The sequence below is a fragment of the Cnephaeus nilssonii genome (assembly GCF_951640355.1).
Source record: "Cnephaeus nilssonii genome assembly, chromosome: X".
Lineage (NCBI taxonomy): Eukaryota > Metazoa > Chordata > Mammalia > Chiroptera > Vespertilionidae > Cnephaeus > Cnephaeus nilssonii.
In genome coordinates this window covers 20,023,802-20,041,139 of record NC_137071.1, presented here as the reverse complement: position 1 = coordinate 20,041,139, position 17,338 = coordinate 20,023,802, and the positions used below count along the sequence as shown (strand labels likewise).

Below are 17,338 nucleotides of genomic sequence, written 5' to 3'. Positions count from 1 at the left end.
TCAAAATAGTCATTAAAATATTTTAATGTACTAGTCATTTGCAGGCTTCTCTTGAATTTATATCAGAAAAAAAAATTGGAAGGATAGTGAATGAGACAGCACCCTTATTGATATTGTTATAATAAACATAATAAAAAGGTTTCTGTTGCCATTTATCTATCATCATTCCTCCATGTAGAACAGTCTCATGAGCCTGACCATGGACTTTTGCCATATCTTCTTCAGAAATTAGTCTGAGGAGTTTGGCCCTGTAGGATCCTTTTGCTACGTCAGGGCTGGGTCAACTAGAATCCAGTACCATATCTGGACTTTCTCATCTAAGTTTCCCTCCTACTCAGAATTCTGTAGTTACACATTCAACACCACAGATGTTAGGGCACATAGCTCTTCTAGAAGATACTGTCATGATTCCAGGTGTTTACAGTTACCATCTACTTGCAAAGGACTATAAACTTGAGAATCTCTTAGGAATCCCAGATCAGACTTTTACTGATCTCATGGGGAAAGAGTGGAAGAACTTCTGAAAATAGCTAGGGTGGTGGCCAGATTGGTTAGCTGGAGGCACAGCCAGAGGCAAGAAAACTGTTCTATCATCTCCCACCTTATGACCATGCTTCCAGATTGCAGTTGCGGGTGGGGGGAATGGATAAATTGAAAAGGAAGTCCAAATATTTCAGAAGGAGAAAGAAAAATATTTTAAAATAACAGGAAGCACCCCTCCACCCGGTTCCCCCCCACTCTATGACCTTACCGCCCACCACTGTCCTCATCCATAGGTGTAAAATTTTTGTCCAATCTCTTCCCGCACCCCTCACATCCCTTTCCCCCAAGAATTGTCAGTCTACTCCCTTTCTATGCCCCTGATTCTATTATATTCACCAGTTTATTCTGTTCATCAGATTTTTTATTGACTCAATTTTTAGATTCACTTGTTGATAGATATGTATTTGTTGTCACTTTGTTGTTCATAATTTTTATCTTTACCCTTTTCTTCTTCTTCCTATTCTAAAGAATACCCTTCAGCATTTCATATAATCCTGGTTTGGTGCTGCTGAACTCCTTTAGCTTTTTCTTGTCTGTGAAGCTCTTTATCTGACCTTCAATTCTAAATTATAGCTTTGCTGGGTAGAGTAATCTTGGTTGTAGGTTCTTGCTATTCATCACTTTGAATATTTCTTGCCACTCCCTTCTGGCCTGCATAGTTTCTGTTGAGAAATCAGCTGACAGTCATATGGGTACTCTTTGTATATGGAGGGGAGCTATGGGGGGAAAAAAGAGGAACATCTGTAATAATCTGAACAATAAAGATTTATTAAAAAAATAAAATAAAATAACAGGAAGCAGATATTTTAGAATAATAATAACAGAAGTGACAAAAAGTTTAACAGTGGGAATTGAAAATTAAACTTAAATGCTAATTTAAAATTCCTAAAGCCCAGTAGCCCTTTCACAGTACCGATTAATTCAAACAACATGCCTCCATCAGAGTAGTGATAAAGAAGGGAACATTCATATTAAGGTTGTTAAAAGAAGGAATCACTCTTAGTTGTGTGTTCTGGACATCTGAGATGCCACAGCGGAACTGTATCTATGGCATTTGTTACCCCATAAGTGATCAGACATATTCTCTCCCTTCATACCTTACAAATCTCTGTTACTGGAATTATCCAGGTTGAGCTGGGAAACACTGATTGATGTCTAGAGAACAGAAACAGCGACAAAGGAAAGAAATGTTAAAACAAGGAGAGATTCCCAGCTCCTGGCAAGTTTGCACACCAGCAATGCACAAGATCCTTGAGCTATTCTGATAACTTCTACTCGCTTGGACTACTAAGTGGACCTTAACAATTTCAGTTGCCAAAAGGACAGGGAAAATGTCTGTTTTGTTCCTTGGTGTTTCCCATGCATGTAACCTCATATCTGGCACATAGTACATGCTCAATAAATATCTGTTCAATAAGAGTAATTGCAATTTAAGAGACAAAATTAAAACATTTCTTGAAAGAAGAGAAAATAATGATGTGCTATTAAAATTTATGGTAGGCTTTAGAACAAGTGGAAACATGAACAATCATGGGCTCAAATACTCCCATTTTGTAGATGAGAAAATTGACCTCCTGGTACATAGAAAATCTACAACTAGAATCCAGTACCATCTCTGATTTCAATAGTTTTTTCTACTATAATTATTGTTATAAATATTATTTTCTAGTAATTTTAAGATAATCTAACTCAAAGTAACAAAAAGGTATTTATCATGCACAATGAGAATAAAATGCACAATGGTTAAAGAGCAGAATATATACATCTACATGAAAATAATAAAATGAAAATCTTGTGTGCATTTATTACCTACTATAGTGTATAGTCAGTTGCCACTGGTGTCCTTTTAGATTTTAAATATTACTTATTAATGTCTTACAATCCCCTTGAATCTTTGGATATAATTAAATAAATTCTAAACATCATATTACTGGCCACACTTGTTTGACATGAATTGAGCACAAATATATAACAGTAGGAAAGTAAGTATTATGTGATTAAGTAGAAATTTATATTTATGATTATTATGTTTGGAAAATACAATTTTCAACAAAGATTAATCTATGCAGTTTTCTGATTTAACCTTTTTTATTTACTTCTAATTTAGTTTGAGTCATCAAAAATTTAAAGCCAGTTAATAATTCAGCTACATTAAATCTATTTAATGTCAACAGTATTATCTAAAAATTAAAATGATCAAATATAATTCCAGAAAACATAATATTTGTACTATAATACTTTAAATCCATCAGTTTTTGGATATCTCAGATCTTCCAATTTTCATAAATTGACAATTAGGTATCATTAACATTAATCTTGGGATGCCAAAAGTTGCCTCAGAGAATCAGAAACATATAGAAATGTTTAATTTAATTCAGGGTGTTAAATAATACAAGATAACTAATGTCTAGCTGCTTAGGTAACAAGCCAATTTGATTTTCCCATTTCTTTCAGGGATAGATTTTTCTGATATTTAACATGAGGAAGAACAATGATAATTTCCCTAGTTATTCTTCGCTGCCACTCCAATTCTAAAATGCAAGGGCACTCACCCAATAAAATCTTGGGACAGATTGTGTCATTCTGATTTGCCAGTGGTTCTCAGGGAACTTTAAAAGACTACCAGAGCTTGGGGCCCAACCTCAGAGATTCTGATTTTATTAGTCTGAAGGGTGGTAGTGATTTCTAATAGTCGGGGAAGTTTGAGAATCACTAGATAATGTGATACAAGCAGTCTTAAAAATCTACATGCAGTTCAGCCAACCATGTCCTGTATTTTTTTTAAGCAATCACCTTTCACAGTTTAAAGAAAACTGGCCTCTGGTCCTACATTGCGAGGATAATTGTCTTAACTCATCACTCCTCTTAGCTATAATAGCATGATAACTACTACTTAAATCTAAAGTCTGTTACACTATCATTCCTATGAAAAAGTACTGTATAGCTTTTTTAAATTAATATTTTATTTTTTGTCTAGGGTCTCTGGCCATTTAATGGGGAAAGGGGGAGACAGAGGGGCAGGAGGCACAAGGAGCAGCGGGGTCCTTAGACTAGTCCCAGGCCGTGCCCTCCACGCTGGTCACAGTCATTGAAGCAGCAGCAGCACACGCAGCATCTGGCCTATGGTGGTCCCAGCCTTCAGGCTGTCTGCAGGGGTCGGGGCCCTGTTACACAGTTCACCATAATGGCAGGTGGAGATGAGCTGGTAGGTGACAGGCTCTTCAGGGTGCTCATAGGGAGTGGACAGCATGCAGTCTTTGTTGATGCCAGGGCAGGTCAAGGACTCGGTCAGATCATAGAAGATGCGGTTCTTGGTGCCTGTTGTGACCAGTGGCAGAGCCACCACCAGGAGCAGTAGCCAGCCGAGGACCATGGTGGCCTGGTGGTGGTGGGCTTCCTGGAACTGCTAAAGGACACTCCGCACGCCCACGAGACTTCTGCCCCTGGTTCTGGCCTCCCAGGGTCAGCACTTGGAGTGTCCTTGGTTCCCAACGCTCCGTGTCCCTCTCAGGAGCTTCTTTCTGACCACGACTCCTGGGTCCCAGGGTCCCCGAAGCTTCCCCGGGACAGAGACAGCCAGTAGCTGCTGCCCCCAAGAGAGTGTTTGTGAAGCGGAATGGGGTGACCTCACAGACCCCTGAGGGTTCCACTGGCCACTCTGGGGGTGAGGTCATGGGTGGGGGAGGGGTGTAACAATCTGAAGGGCAGGTTGGCCCACTGACCTGTCAGGGAATGAGGTCATTGCCACCCAAGGTGCCTACATACAAATGCTCAGCCCAACACTTGCCATCCTGGCCACTCAGTCTTAGGCTCTGCTGGGTGCTGGGTACTACTCCTGTACAGTGCCCATGGTGAGCCCATTTCTCAGATGCGCAAACCAAGACTCGGAAAGAGAAAGTGAGGTGTCCAAGGCCTTAGAGCCAGGATTAGAGCCAGGTTTATTTAATTCCAAAGAGGGCATTTATTGAGCTCTGGCTGTGTGCAAGACCAGTGCTAGATGCATTATATAGCAACCACTGTGATGACAGGACTCAGAAGAGCAGGGCTCACCATAGCTCCCAGGCTTCTAGCATTGGACAGGGTGCCAGGCACCATGCAGGGAGCTCCATCCATGTTCTCCTGTTGAAATCTTTCTACCTATTAGCTCCATTTCTCAGATGAGCAAACAGCTACACCCAGAGCCTGGCACACAGAAAGCTTAACAAATGGGGGTCATTATAGGAAGCAGCTGAGTCTCAAAACAGCCCCCGTGGGTGTCAGAAAATGAACTATGTCTCTTTCCAGAGGGGGAAACTGAGGCATCCCTCAGTGGGAACAGGCAGAGCCCAGGTTTAAAATCAAGTGTGAGTCCAGAGGATAATTTAAGTATCTTAACGTGTTGTCCTCATGGGGTAGGTACCTTGGTGGTCCCCATTCTACAGGAGGGATGTTGAGGCAAGAGGGTGGCAGGACTTTATTTTTTTTTAATTTTACTATTATTGACAGTATTACAAATGTCCCCCACTTTCTGTCCCTTCCCCCCTTCTTCCAGCCTGAGCTACTACAGGCCTTCACCACACTATTGTCTCTGTCCATTGGTAATGCATATCTATAATAATAAAAGCATTATATGGAAATTAGACCGGACATCCTTCCGGACGAAGCCGGGGTTCGAGGGAAGCCTGAGTCCCAGGTGCCAGAGGGAAGCCGGTGCCCACAGCTGGGGGAAGGAAGGCCTACTCTTGCATGAATTTCATGCATCGGGCCTCTAGTATATATATAAGTTCTTTGGTTAATCACTTCCTGTCTTCCCACCACTCCCCTCTGAGATCTGTCAGTATGTTCAATGCCTCCATACCTCTGCACCTATTTTGTTCATCAGTTTATTATGTTCATTAGATTACACTTATAAATGAGATCATGTGGTATTTTTCTTTCTCTGACTGACTTATTTCACTCAGTGTAATATTTTCCAGGTCCATCCATGCTGTTGCAAAGGGTAAGAGATCTTTTTTTTTTTACATCTGCATAGTATTCCACTGTGTAAATGTGCCACAGCTTTTTTATCCATTCATCTACTGATGGGCACTTGGGCTGTTTCCAGATCTTAGCTATTGTAAGTAACACTGCCATGAATGAAGATAGGGTTGCACATATTCCTTCTGATTGGTGTTCTGGACTTCTTAGGATATATTCCTAGAAGTGGGACCACTAGGTCAAATGGCAGCTCCATATTTAATTTTTTGAGAAAACTCAATACTGTTTTCCATAGTGACTGCACTAGTCTGTATTCCCACCAACGCTGTATTAGGGTTCCCTTTCCTCCACATCCTCACCAACACTTGTTTGTTGATTTGTTCATGGTAGGCATTCTGGCAGGTGTGAGGTGATACCTCATTGTCATTTTAATTTGCATCTCTCTGGTGATTAGTGACTTGGGTATTTTTTCATGTCTATTGGCCATCTGTATGTCCTCTTTGGAGAAGTGCCTATTCAGGTCTTGTGCCCATTTTTTAGTTGGGTTATTTGTCTTCCTTTTTGTTAAGCCATATGAGTTCTTTATATATTTTGGAAATTAACCCCTTTCCAGATGTGTCATTGGCAAATATATTCTCCCATACAGTGGGTTCCCTTTCATTTTGCTGATGGTTTCTTTTCTTTTTAAAATGTTTTTTAAATTGATTTTAGAGATAGAAGAAGGGAAAGGAGAGACAGAAACATTGATATGAGAGAGAAACATGGATTGGCTGCCTCCTCCATGTCCCTATTTTGTACGGAGCCTCCAACCTGGGCAAGTGCCGTGACCTGGAATCGAACAGGTGACCTTTTGGTGCACGGGATGATCCTCCAACCCACTGAGTCACACAGACCAGGGCACTGATGGTTTCTTTTGCTGATCAGAAGCCTTTTATTTTAATGTAGTTCCATTTGTTTATTTTTGCCTTTCTTTCTCTTGCCCCAGGAGATGTACTGGTGAAATTCTGCTATGTGATATGTCTGAGATTTTGCTACTTATGTTTTTTCCTAGGATTTTAATGGTTTCACATCTTACATTTAAGTATTTTATACATTTTGAGTTTATTCTTGTGCATGGTATAAGTTGGTGATTTAGTTTCATTTGTTTGCATGCACTTGTACAATTTTTCCAACACCATTTATTGAAGAGACTGTCTTTACTCCATTGTATGTTCATGCCTCCTTTACAAAGGGTAAGAGATCTTTTTTTACATCTGCATAGTATTCCACTGTGTAAATATAGTGTAATGATGTGGGTCACTTTCCAGGTTCTGTGTTCTGTCCATTGATCTGTATGCCTGTTCTTGTGCCAGTACCAGGCTGTTTTGATTACAATGGCTTTGTAGTATAGTTTGATATCCAGTATTATGATTACTCCAACTTTTTTCTTCTTTCTCAAGATTGCTATAGCTATTTGGGGGCTTTTTTGGTGCCATATAAATTTTTTGGAGTATTTGTTCTAGATCTGTGAAATATGCTGTTAGTATTTTAATAGGGATTGCATTGAATCTGTAGATTGCTTTGGGTGGTATGGACATTTTAATGATGTTAATTCTACTGATCCATGAACACAGTATATGTTTCCACTTGTTTATATCTTCCTCTATCTCTTTTTTCAATGTCCTGTAGTTTTCCAAATACAGGTCTTTTGACTCCTTGGTTAAGTTTATTTCAAGGTATCTTACATAAATATTTTTTGTTGTAATGGTAAATGGGATTTTTTTTTCTCTCTCTGAGAATTCATTATTGGTGTATAAAAATGCCATGAATTTTTGGATGTTGATTTTGTATCCTGCTTCACTGCCTAATTCATTTATTAAATCTTGTAGTTTTTTGGTTGGGTCTTAAGGTTTTTTTATGTACAATATAATGTCATCTGCAAATGATGACAATTTTCCTTATTCCTTTCCAATGTGGACAACCACATATTAAAATTTTGGGACAGAATATGTCATTCTTTTTTTGCCATTTGTCCTCAGGAAACTTTAAAAGACTACCAGTGCTTAGGGTCCACCCCCAGCTATTCTTTTTCATTAGTCTGAGGGTGGCAATGGTTTCTAATAGTCGGGGAAGTTTGAGAACCACTAGATAATGCGATACAAGCAGTCTTAAAAGATCCACATGCAGTTCAGCCAACCATGCCCTGTATTTTTTTAAGTAATCACCTTTCACATTTTAAAGAATCTGGCCTCTGGTCCTAGATTATCTGGATAATTGCCTCAACTCATCACTCCTCTTAGCTATAAATGCATGAGAACTATTACTTATTTCTAAAGTCTGTTACACTATCATTCCCATGAAAAATTACATCGTTTTTTTAAGAGAGCATAGTAATTTATCTGTGAAGTGAAATAACACTAGCAGATCATTAACTTTGTACAATGAATGCATCAAGCAGCTGTTACTTAGAAAATAGAACATCTGTTAAATGCCATTGGAGTCACTATTCACTGTCATTATAGTTATAACTATAATTTCTGTTCTGCACATTCTGCTTTCATGAAATTCTTCTTTAACAGACAATATATTAATAAAAATCAGTACATATTGCCATAAAATTCACTATTTAATGTTTTATGTTATTTTTGAATTTATCATTATATTATTCCATCACATTAGCCTAATAATAAAATATGTTTTAAACCTCTAGCCATGACAAGAGTACTGTAGGGGACTGAAAAAACAATTAATATTATATTTTATCACACTTAGGACATATTAATTGTATGATGCACCATTGATTTAACTACATCTGTTGTGGATCACAATGAACACCACCACCTTAAATGTAAATATAAGTTGTTTCCTATCAATTTAAGAACCCTTAAAATGTGACAAATGTACATCTTAAAATTGTAATAATGGGGTAATTTGTCCGTTTTCCCCCATAAATATGTTTTGTAGCTAAAACTAAAAGAACTCTCTTCCATTCCTTACCAGAAATGGTGTAATATTTATGCATACTGACTAAGGTAGGATTCATTGGGGAGGGTGATCTTTTAAAATACCTTTTATGGATGTGTTAGTTAAACCTTTGTCCATATTAGAGGGGACTTGCACAAGAGATCAAGAAAGAGCTAAAAGATATAGGAATTTAGTGGCATCCTAGTAAAGGGGGGATTATACATGGAAATGGTGTTGTGGTACATGTTTACCTAAATGAGGGCCTCAGTGAAGATAGTATATATGGGAGAGGAGACACTTAAGAGATGTAAGTGTGGTGGTAAATGGAAATAATAGGAATCAGATAGTGAAGTTACCCTAAGACTATATGTCCCTGGCAAATTCCATGAAAACTCATGGAAGGCTTTGTATTTCTGAAAATATGAAATGGGTGGGAGAGATGGTTAAGCCCAAGTGGGTTATTTTTCTCTGCCCCCATTGGGGAAAAAAATCTGTGAATATGTTCCTACTAGAGGCCCAGTGCATGAAAATTTGTGCACTCGGGGTGGGGGGCGTACCTTAGCCTGGCCTTCGGCCTTTCACAGTCTGGGACACCTTGGGGGCTGTCCACCTGCCAGCTTAGGCCTGCTCCCCAGGGGATTGGGCTTAACCTGGCAGTCAGAACTCCCTCTGGCAGCCTGGGAGCCCTCGGGGGATGTCTGACTGACAGCTTAGGCCCACTTTCTGCAGGGAGCAGGCCTATGTCATCAGTCGGGCAGCCTTAGTGCTGCTGAGGAGGCGGGAGAGGCTCCTGCCACTGCCGCTGTGCTCTCAGCCATCAGCCCAGCTTGTGGCTGAGCAGAGCTCCCCTGGTGGGAGTGCACTGACCACCAGGGGGCAGCTCCAGCATTGAGCGTCTGCCTCCTGGTGGTCTGTGCACATCATAGCAACCAGTTGTTCCAGTTGTTCTGCCATTAGGGTCAATTTGCATATTACCCTTTTATTATATAGGATGGGACCAGATAATTAATCTAACATTATATACTATTTCACCTTTAAATAAAATGTTTAAAAATGTTTTTATCGTGTGATGGTATGATCAGCAGAGACCAACAGAACAGGTTTTCCCATCCTGCTGCAGCATCCATGAAGTAATTGGATGAGCTGATGGCTAAATCCTGAACTTCACGTGCCATTAAAAATAGCTATTACCAACCAGACAAGTAATAACAAGTGTTGGAGAGGTTGTGGAGAAAAAGAACCCTCATTCACTGCTGATGGGAATGTCAACTGGTACAGCCACTATGGAAAACAGTATGGAGGCTCCTCAAAAATTAAGAATTGAGTTACCATATGGCCCAGCAAGCCCTCTTCTGGGTATCTACCCCCCAAAAAATTGAAAATATATATTCACAATGATATATTCACCCTGTGTACATTGCAGCATTATTCACTGTGGTCAAGACATGGAAACAATCAAAGTTTCCTTCAATAAATGATTGGATAAAAATAATCTAATGGAATACTACTCAGCCATAAGAAAAAATGAAATACTGCCATTTGTGACAACATGGATGGATTTTTAGAATATCATGCTAAGTGAAATAAGTCACTCAGAAAAGCTACGAACCATATGATTTCACATATATGTGAGATGTAAAACTGAAACTCATAGGCACAGACCATAGTATAGTGGTTACCAGAGGGAAGGGCTGAGGGTAGAAAGAGGTAAAGGGGGCCAAATATATGGTGACAGAAGGAAGATGATTTGACTTTGGATGGTGGGCACACAATGCAATATACAGATCATGTATCATAAAAATTTATACTTGAAACCTATATAATCTTATTAACCAATGTCACCCCAATAGACTTATTTAAAAATTTGAGGCAAGTGATTTAGCTTATAGATATGAAGAATAAATCATAATGTGTTTTTCATCCTTGCATGGACACCTCAGTGTCATTAGGATAAAGTAACCTATAAATTCACTTTTTTAAGGAAATTGGAGTAGCTTTTAAAAATTGCTATGGCCAGGAAGAAGTAGACAGCAAATCTGTTTCTTTGAAATCATGGAAACTAGTGTTTAATATTTTGACCATTCACTTTAGAGCTATCAAATATTATAATTTAAATATATGGAAAATAAATAAAATTATGTTAGATTTTGTGGAAATTTATATTTACAATGAGGATTTTTTTTTATGTCATAAAAAATCTGGGTGCCAAGTATATAGTTCACATTAAGCTGCTGTTGAAATTCCCAAGATTGGATTTATGACCATATCATAGGTCAAAATAAAACTGAGTGTGCATAATTTTTCTCTTTGCTTCAGCCTTAAAATCAGCTCTAGAAGATGTCACATTACTACGTGATTGAAAAAGCTAAAGGAACTGAGTTATAACTTAGTCAATGTAATCACTGTATTTGAAGTTGCCCATTCAGAAGGGTAGACCTTCCAGAAATCTCCCTACGCCCAATCCCACAAGGCAGCAGAAGAAGGCATGTGTGCTGAGGATTGGATATTTTCTAAGATAAATAAAATGTATTTTCAGTTCTTTCTCCCCATCTTACCAACCCCAGAGATAAGTACCACCCTTAGAGAGAAATGAGTAAGGGTATATAGAGAGAATGGTTGCAGTTCAATCTTTTCATTCAGTTATTAGTACATCTGCAAATGTAGATGTCCTTCTATAGTGGGAAAATATTAGAGCAAGGGAAATGGCTTCTTGACATCATAAAATATATGTTTTTAGTTTCCAATAAGTTGGCCATATTCTCTTTTTGGTGGCATTTTATTCCAACCTTTGCACTTTCTAATCATTTTGTACTTTAGTCAAGACAAACTATCCAGTCCTTTATGGTGAACTCCAGTTTCAAGTTATCACCTCTGTCTTGCAGCCTGTCATGCTTTTCCTGGCCATGACTCATCTTTTTCCAAAATTATGTTCTTTCTAATATGTTACTAAATTTGATTGTGTGTCAGCTTTTCTCTGAAGCTGCACTGTAGGTAAGATTAGAGCAGGATATGCAAAGATTGCCTCCTGTCTCTGGTAGTGAATGGCACAGCACAGAGTGGATATTAAGCACCTAATGTGCTACATTGGCTAATTGAAATTTAAGTATCATCTTCAAAAAGCAAGACCGGCATATTTCTTGAAGGCTAAGATTTTATTATTTGCAACTCATACTTTTAATTAAAAATACTTCTTTTTGAGAACAAAAATAAATGATGAGAATCATTGACTGGCTTTCTTCTGCATACTCATTAATGGGGATCGAGTCCGAGGCCCAGGCATGTTCCCTGACCAGGAGTCGGGCCACAACCTTCTGCTTCATAGGTCAATGCCCATCCACTGAGGAGGAACACAGGCTGGGCTGCTCTCTCTCTTTTCCAAGACTGAATTGCAAAAAAAAAAAAAAATTATGTCCCTTATCTTGTTCTTCAAACCTTAAATGTTCTTTCATAGTAAACAGAGCAGTAGTAGTTATAGAAATAGTAAATAATTATCACTTATTGATTGCCCAGCACCACACTAGAATGGTCAAATGGTTTTACTGTTCTGAATGCCATGCAATAAAGATGATTCAAACATCAATGAAATAAAAAAAGGTGCTTTTGTGGGGAAAATAAAAAATCCAGTAAATGAGTATAGTATTTTTCCTAACCAAAAATAGCATGTATAAAATGATTAAATACCTGTTTATTCTTGACTACCACATATGAAGGCTCAATTCTAGCTTTTTTTACAGTGAGTGTAAATTTTTTTATGAATCACTTTTGGCAATAGTAGTTTCAAACCGCCATGGTGATTACTGCCTTGTTTTATGATGATGATAACTTTAATATGTTTCTTTTATCTTATAATTTTAAGGAACCTAAAATGATACTAGAAATTAGTCCATATTTCCCATTTTATTGTTTTCATTAATGAATGATGGTATCCTTGGACATTAAACATTTTCTCCTAAAAATTAGAGCTGGAGAATTTTGACAGATGTTTAATGCATAAAGGTTGTTTGTGATTCATGAACTATTTGGAACTAATTTCCTAAATTTAAAACTTTTTTTTATCTTTTCTGAGATTTGGAAATTTCCATTGCCTTTAATTACATTGCCTGGCATGGAAGAGACAAATGTCTGTATATATAACAACTTTTTAACAAAGCTAAAACATAGTGTCATCTTTGTGAAGACATTTTAAGAGGTAATTAGTGATCCAAATATAAATTAAGATTCAACTTTGTGAGATGTTAACTTTGCAAATAAATCAACTCTAGTGACAAACCAGCAGTCTGAAATATAGGAAGAAGAGAATGCTCATTTGCATATATTTACATATCTTTGACAACATTATACTTGAATATTAGTTTTATAAGGCTAGAGACTTTGTTTTTCTATCATTTTATCCTCAGTGTCAAGAAAAATGGCTATCATGTATAGTTGCAAAGTTGTGTACTATGCAATGGTGCAGACAAAGGGCGTGAAAGGACTAAAATATAGCCCATGACCATTCACAGGTCAAACTCCAGAGGGGCTGTTTTCATCCAAAGGGGAAATTTCTCATAATTTTCATTAATTGGAATCACCTATGTCCCTGCTACAATAGTGACATATTTAGTAGGAGCTCAATAACATTTATGATTGATACATGAAGGAATTTATTCTGTGAATTGCTAAACCCACCCATGTAAAACATATGACACCTACATTACAAATAACTCTGTGCATGGCAGCTGACAAGTTCATTTGGCATTGATTACTTTAATTTTAGATAGTTTAGTATTAAAACAGAGAACCACAAATACAAAACAATATCTTAGAATTGAAGAAACAGTGATTGTTTCTTATATAGAAACTAGAGGCCCAGTGCATGATTGAATCATGCACATGTAGGGTCCCCTACATGCTTTCGCTTTTCGCGGTGGAGCTGGGTGCCTGTCCGCTGGTGCACCAGGCCTTTCAGAAGCCTCCGGCTGGGCAGAGGCTTCTGAAAGGCCTGGTGCCAGAGCAGACAGGCACCCAGCTCCCCCACTTTTGATGGTCCGTGGCCGCTGAGGGGGGCTACCCTGCTTTTGAGAGGTGCAGGGGGCGGGACTCCTGCCCCTTGCGCCTCTCAACGGCCGCTGAGGGGGGCTGCCACGGACACCTGGCTACCCTGCTGTTGAGAGGTGCAGCTGGGTGTCCACGGCAGGCCCCCTCAGCGGCCGCGGATCTGGCCCTTGAGAGGCACAGGGGGCGGGAATCCCACCCTCTGCACCTCTCAACAGCAGGGTAGCCCCCCTCAGTGGCAGCGGATCCGTGCCTCTCAATGGCCGGATAGGCCACCCCGAGTCCCGCCCCCCCAGCCTCCCGCCGCCCAATTGTGGGCGTAGCGGAGTGATGGTAATTTACATGTTACTATATTATTAGATAGGATCATTTTATACAGTCTTTTTACTTTATTCCCCTGTTTATTTGATATCAAAGGAGAAAACAAAATGTAGAGTGTATTGTGATTTTGAGTGGTCTAGAACCTGATTGTGTGGAAGAAAGATATTTAAGTAGATTTATATTATTTAATTATATTATAAATTTAGAAAAGATACTTTGAGAGCATCTAGGACTAAGAAATGAGATAGAGGCTGGATCATAGAGAAAAATCTCTCTTTCCCTAACTTGGACCACTCCTGTTATTCTCTTTGCATATATTTAATTTACCTCTTTGCAAGTGGGATCCTTCTACTTTCTTATTATTACTGCTTCCCAGTGATATTATCTAACTATGGCTTGCTATGGTGAACACATCAGTTTCACTTCCAAGTGACTTTTCCATTGCTGTGTTATCACAGTCTCTGTATCTCTCTGTTAAGCTTCTTGAGAGAGGACCTGTTTGGCTCTGGCTGTATGTGGGAAAGGGAAGGAATGGGGAGTTGGCAGAGGCAGGGAAGTTCAAGATGGTCACATGGTGAACCACACTATGTCACAAGAAAGTGGCTATAGTTACAGCTGACAATAAACATTTTTACTATGATCACTTTTTCCATTAACTTTCTGCATAATTTTTTATATTAAACTAGAGGCCCGGTGCACGAAATTCGTGCACAGAGGGGGGTTGTCCCTCAGCCCAGCCTGTACCCTCTCCAATCTGGGACCCCTCAAGGGATATCTGACTGCCCATTTAGGCCCGATCCCAGGGATCGGGCCTAAACGGGCAGTCGGACATCCCTCTCACAATCCAGGACTGCTGGCTCCCAACTGCTTGCCTGCCTGCCTTCCTGACTGCCCCTAACCGCTTCTGCCTGCCAGCCTGATCACCCCCTAACCACTCTGCTGCCAGCCTGTTTGCCCCCAACTTCCCTCCTCTGCCGGCCTGGTTACCCCTAACTGCCCTCTCCTGCAGGGTTGATCACCTCCAACTGCCCTCCCTTGCAGGCCTGGTCCTTCTCAACTGCCCTCCCTTGCAGGCCGGGTGCCTCCCAACTGCCCTCTCCTGCTGGCCATCTTGTGGTGGCCATCTTGTGTCCACATGGGGGCTGGATCTTTGACCACATGGGGGCAGCTATATTGTGTGTTGCAGTGATGATCAATCTGCATATTACTCTTTTATTAGATAGGATAGAGGCCTGGTACAGGGGTGGGGGCCAGCTGGTTTGCGTCCCTGATCAGGGTGGGGTTCCCTTGGGGTGTGGGGCAGCCTGAGCGAGGGGCCTGTGGTGGTTTGCAGGCGGGTCACGCCCCCTGGCAACCCAAGCGGAGGCCCTGGTATCTGGAATTTATTTTCCTTCTACAATTGAAACTTTGTAGCCTGGGCCTGTGGTAGTTTGCAGGCGGGTCACGCCCCCTGGCAACCCAAGCGGAGGCCCTGGTATCTGGAATTTATTTTCCTTCTACAATTGAAACTTTGTAGCCTGGGGCTCCCTCCGAGGCCCGCAGCCTTTTGTGTTGGGGTTATAATTGAAACTTTGTTGCCTTAAGCGGGTGGGCCCGGCCAGGGTGTGCGGAAAGCTTTGCTTCCCCTGTTGCCGGTGGGCAACCCTGGCCTGCTCTCTCAAGCTCCATTCTGCCGCCATTTCTCTTTGAATTTGTTTACCTTCTATAATTGAAACTTTGTAGCTTGAGTGGAGGCTTAGGCCTGCAATGGCTATGGAAAGCTTGGCTTCCTCTGTTACCTAGGAAACCTTGCTCTCTGTGGCTATAGCCATCTTGGTTTGGGTCAATTTGCATACTTGATCTGATTGGATGGTGGGCGTGACTTGTGGGTGTGTCGGAGGTATGGTCAATTTGCATATTTGTCTATTATTAGATAGAATACGCTCACTTTTACATTTTGCAAATCAAGTTTTAGAAAGCAGTGGTTCTCTCTTAGGGGATTGTAATATTACCTCTATACTTTCACTGACCTTTAACTGAAAATAAGCATTTTGTTTTTCAATTATGAATGTGAGCAGCAAGCCCAAATAATATCAGCAGTTCCTGGAACTTTGCCACCAGTAGAAATGACATATAATTTTGTATCACAGTCTAGTCAGTGTATATAATTCAAAACACTAGTTATGTTCATCACTGCTTTAATCTTAAATATCTGATGTTAAATTATTATAGTTTCACATGGTAGCAAGGAAAACATGCATTACTATCTCACAAATTTAAAAAAAATATATTTTGTATATTATATTTCAATACAACTGGTTACATTTAAAATCCATGGATTTAATTTTATGCTTTTAAAAACATTATAATGAGAAAGGGTCCTTAAGTTTCACCAGATGCCAAATAGGTTTGTGATATCAAAAACCTAAAAATTCTGCTGTAAAATACAAGAGTGCAATAATTGCTGAATTTTCTAAAAATACTTGATTTATTAGTGGGTGGGATTTCTAAGGTCTAACTTTAGCCGATACATTTATAAATTAACTAAATATTAATATATTTAGATGGATAATATTCATGCTTATTAAAATTTTAAATCTTAAATAAAGATGTAGTTAATCGTGTTTATATATACACATATGTTCATGTATACCTAATAAGGAAACTACAATGTATATGGTGTGCTTTTCATTCATAAATACATAGTTGAAGGTTTCAATCCTTGAAAAATATTACCATAGTAACCATACCCACAGCCATTTCAAAAGCATTAAAACTTAAGACTGCAATATATTACTCAAAGCTCAAATGCTGTCCTTTTCACAGGCTACTCAGAAAGAGATTGAGAAACAGAAGGTTCACCTAAAGAGTGTCACGGAACTTGGAGAGGCCTTGAAAACAGTTTTGGGCAAGAAGGAAACCTTGGTGGAAGATAAACTGAGTCTTCTAAATAGTAACTGGGTAGCTGTCACTTCCCGAGCAGAAGAGTGGTTAAACCTTTTGTTGGTAAGAGAAGCTGGAAGATTTGCAACCCCTCTCCATCATGGGAAATAAATTATATAAGCACTCAATAATGATACTTGTGCTTATAAATTCCTTCACTCCACATAAATTCTAGCTCTTAATTCAATATCTATAACTGAATTTTAATATATTTCCATGTTCATGCTCTATTCCATATGGAGATTACACATAAAAGTAATTTGAATGATACTGAATTTCTATCTGTTAAAACTGTAGAGAATAGGACGGATCTTTTAAGAACATTGTCTAACCAATATGTCATGGTACGTCTCTGTAAAATTAAGGAATACCAGAAACACATGGAAAACTTTGACCAGAATGTGGATCACATCACAAAATGGATCATTCATGCTGATACACTTTTGGATGAATCTGAGAAAAAGAAACCCCAGCAAAAAGAAGACGTGCTTAAGGTAACAAATAAAACATTGTGAAAAGTAACATTTAAATAGTACAACCGTTATGTCAATCATGTTTGTCCTAAAAAATACCAAAGACTTCTTAATAAGAATGAAAAAAATTTCCTTCCTTCCTTCCT

General features: G+C 39.3%; 1 protein-coding gene across 2 annotated transcripts in view; it reads left to right on the top strand.

The window, feature by feature from the left end:
- DMD (dystrophin) overlaps window positions 1-17,338 on the top strand; it is a 2,362,317-nt gene that overhangs the window by 921,124 nt on the left and 1,423,855 nt on the right. For both annotated transcript variants that reach the window (XM_079764882.1, XM_079764883.1), the window contains exons 35-36: window positions 16,603-16,782; window positions 17,085-17,213. In XM_079764882.1, coding sequence (XP_079621008.1) covers window positions 16,603-16,782; window positions 17,085-17,213 — 309 coding nt within the window. The remainder of the gene's footprint in view (window positions 1-16,602; window positions 16,783-17,084; window positions 17,214-17,338) is intronic.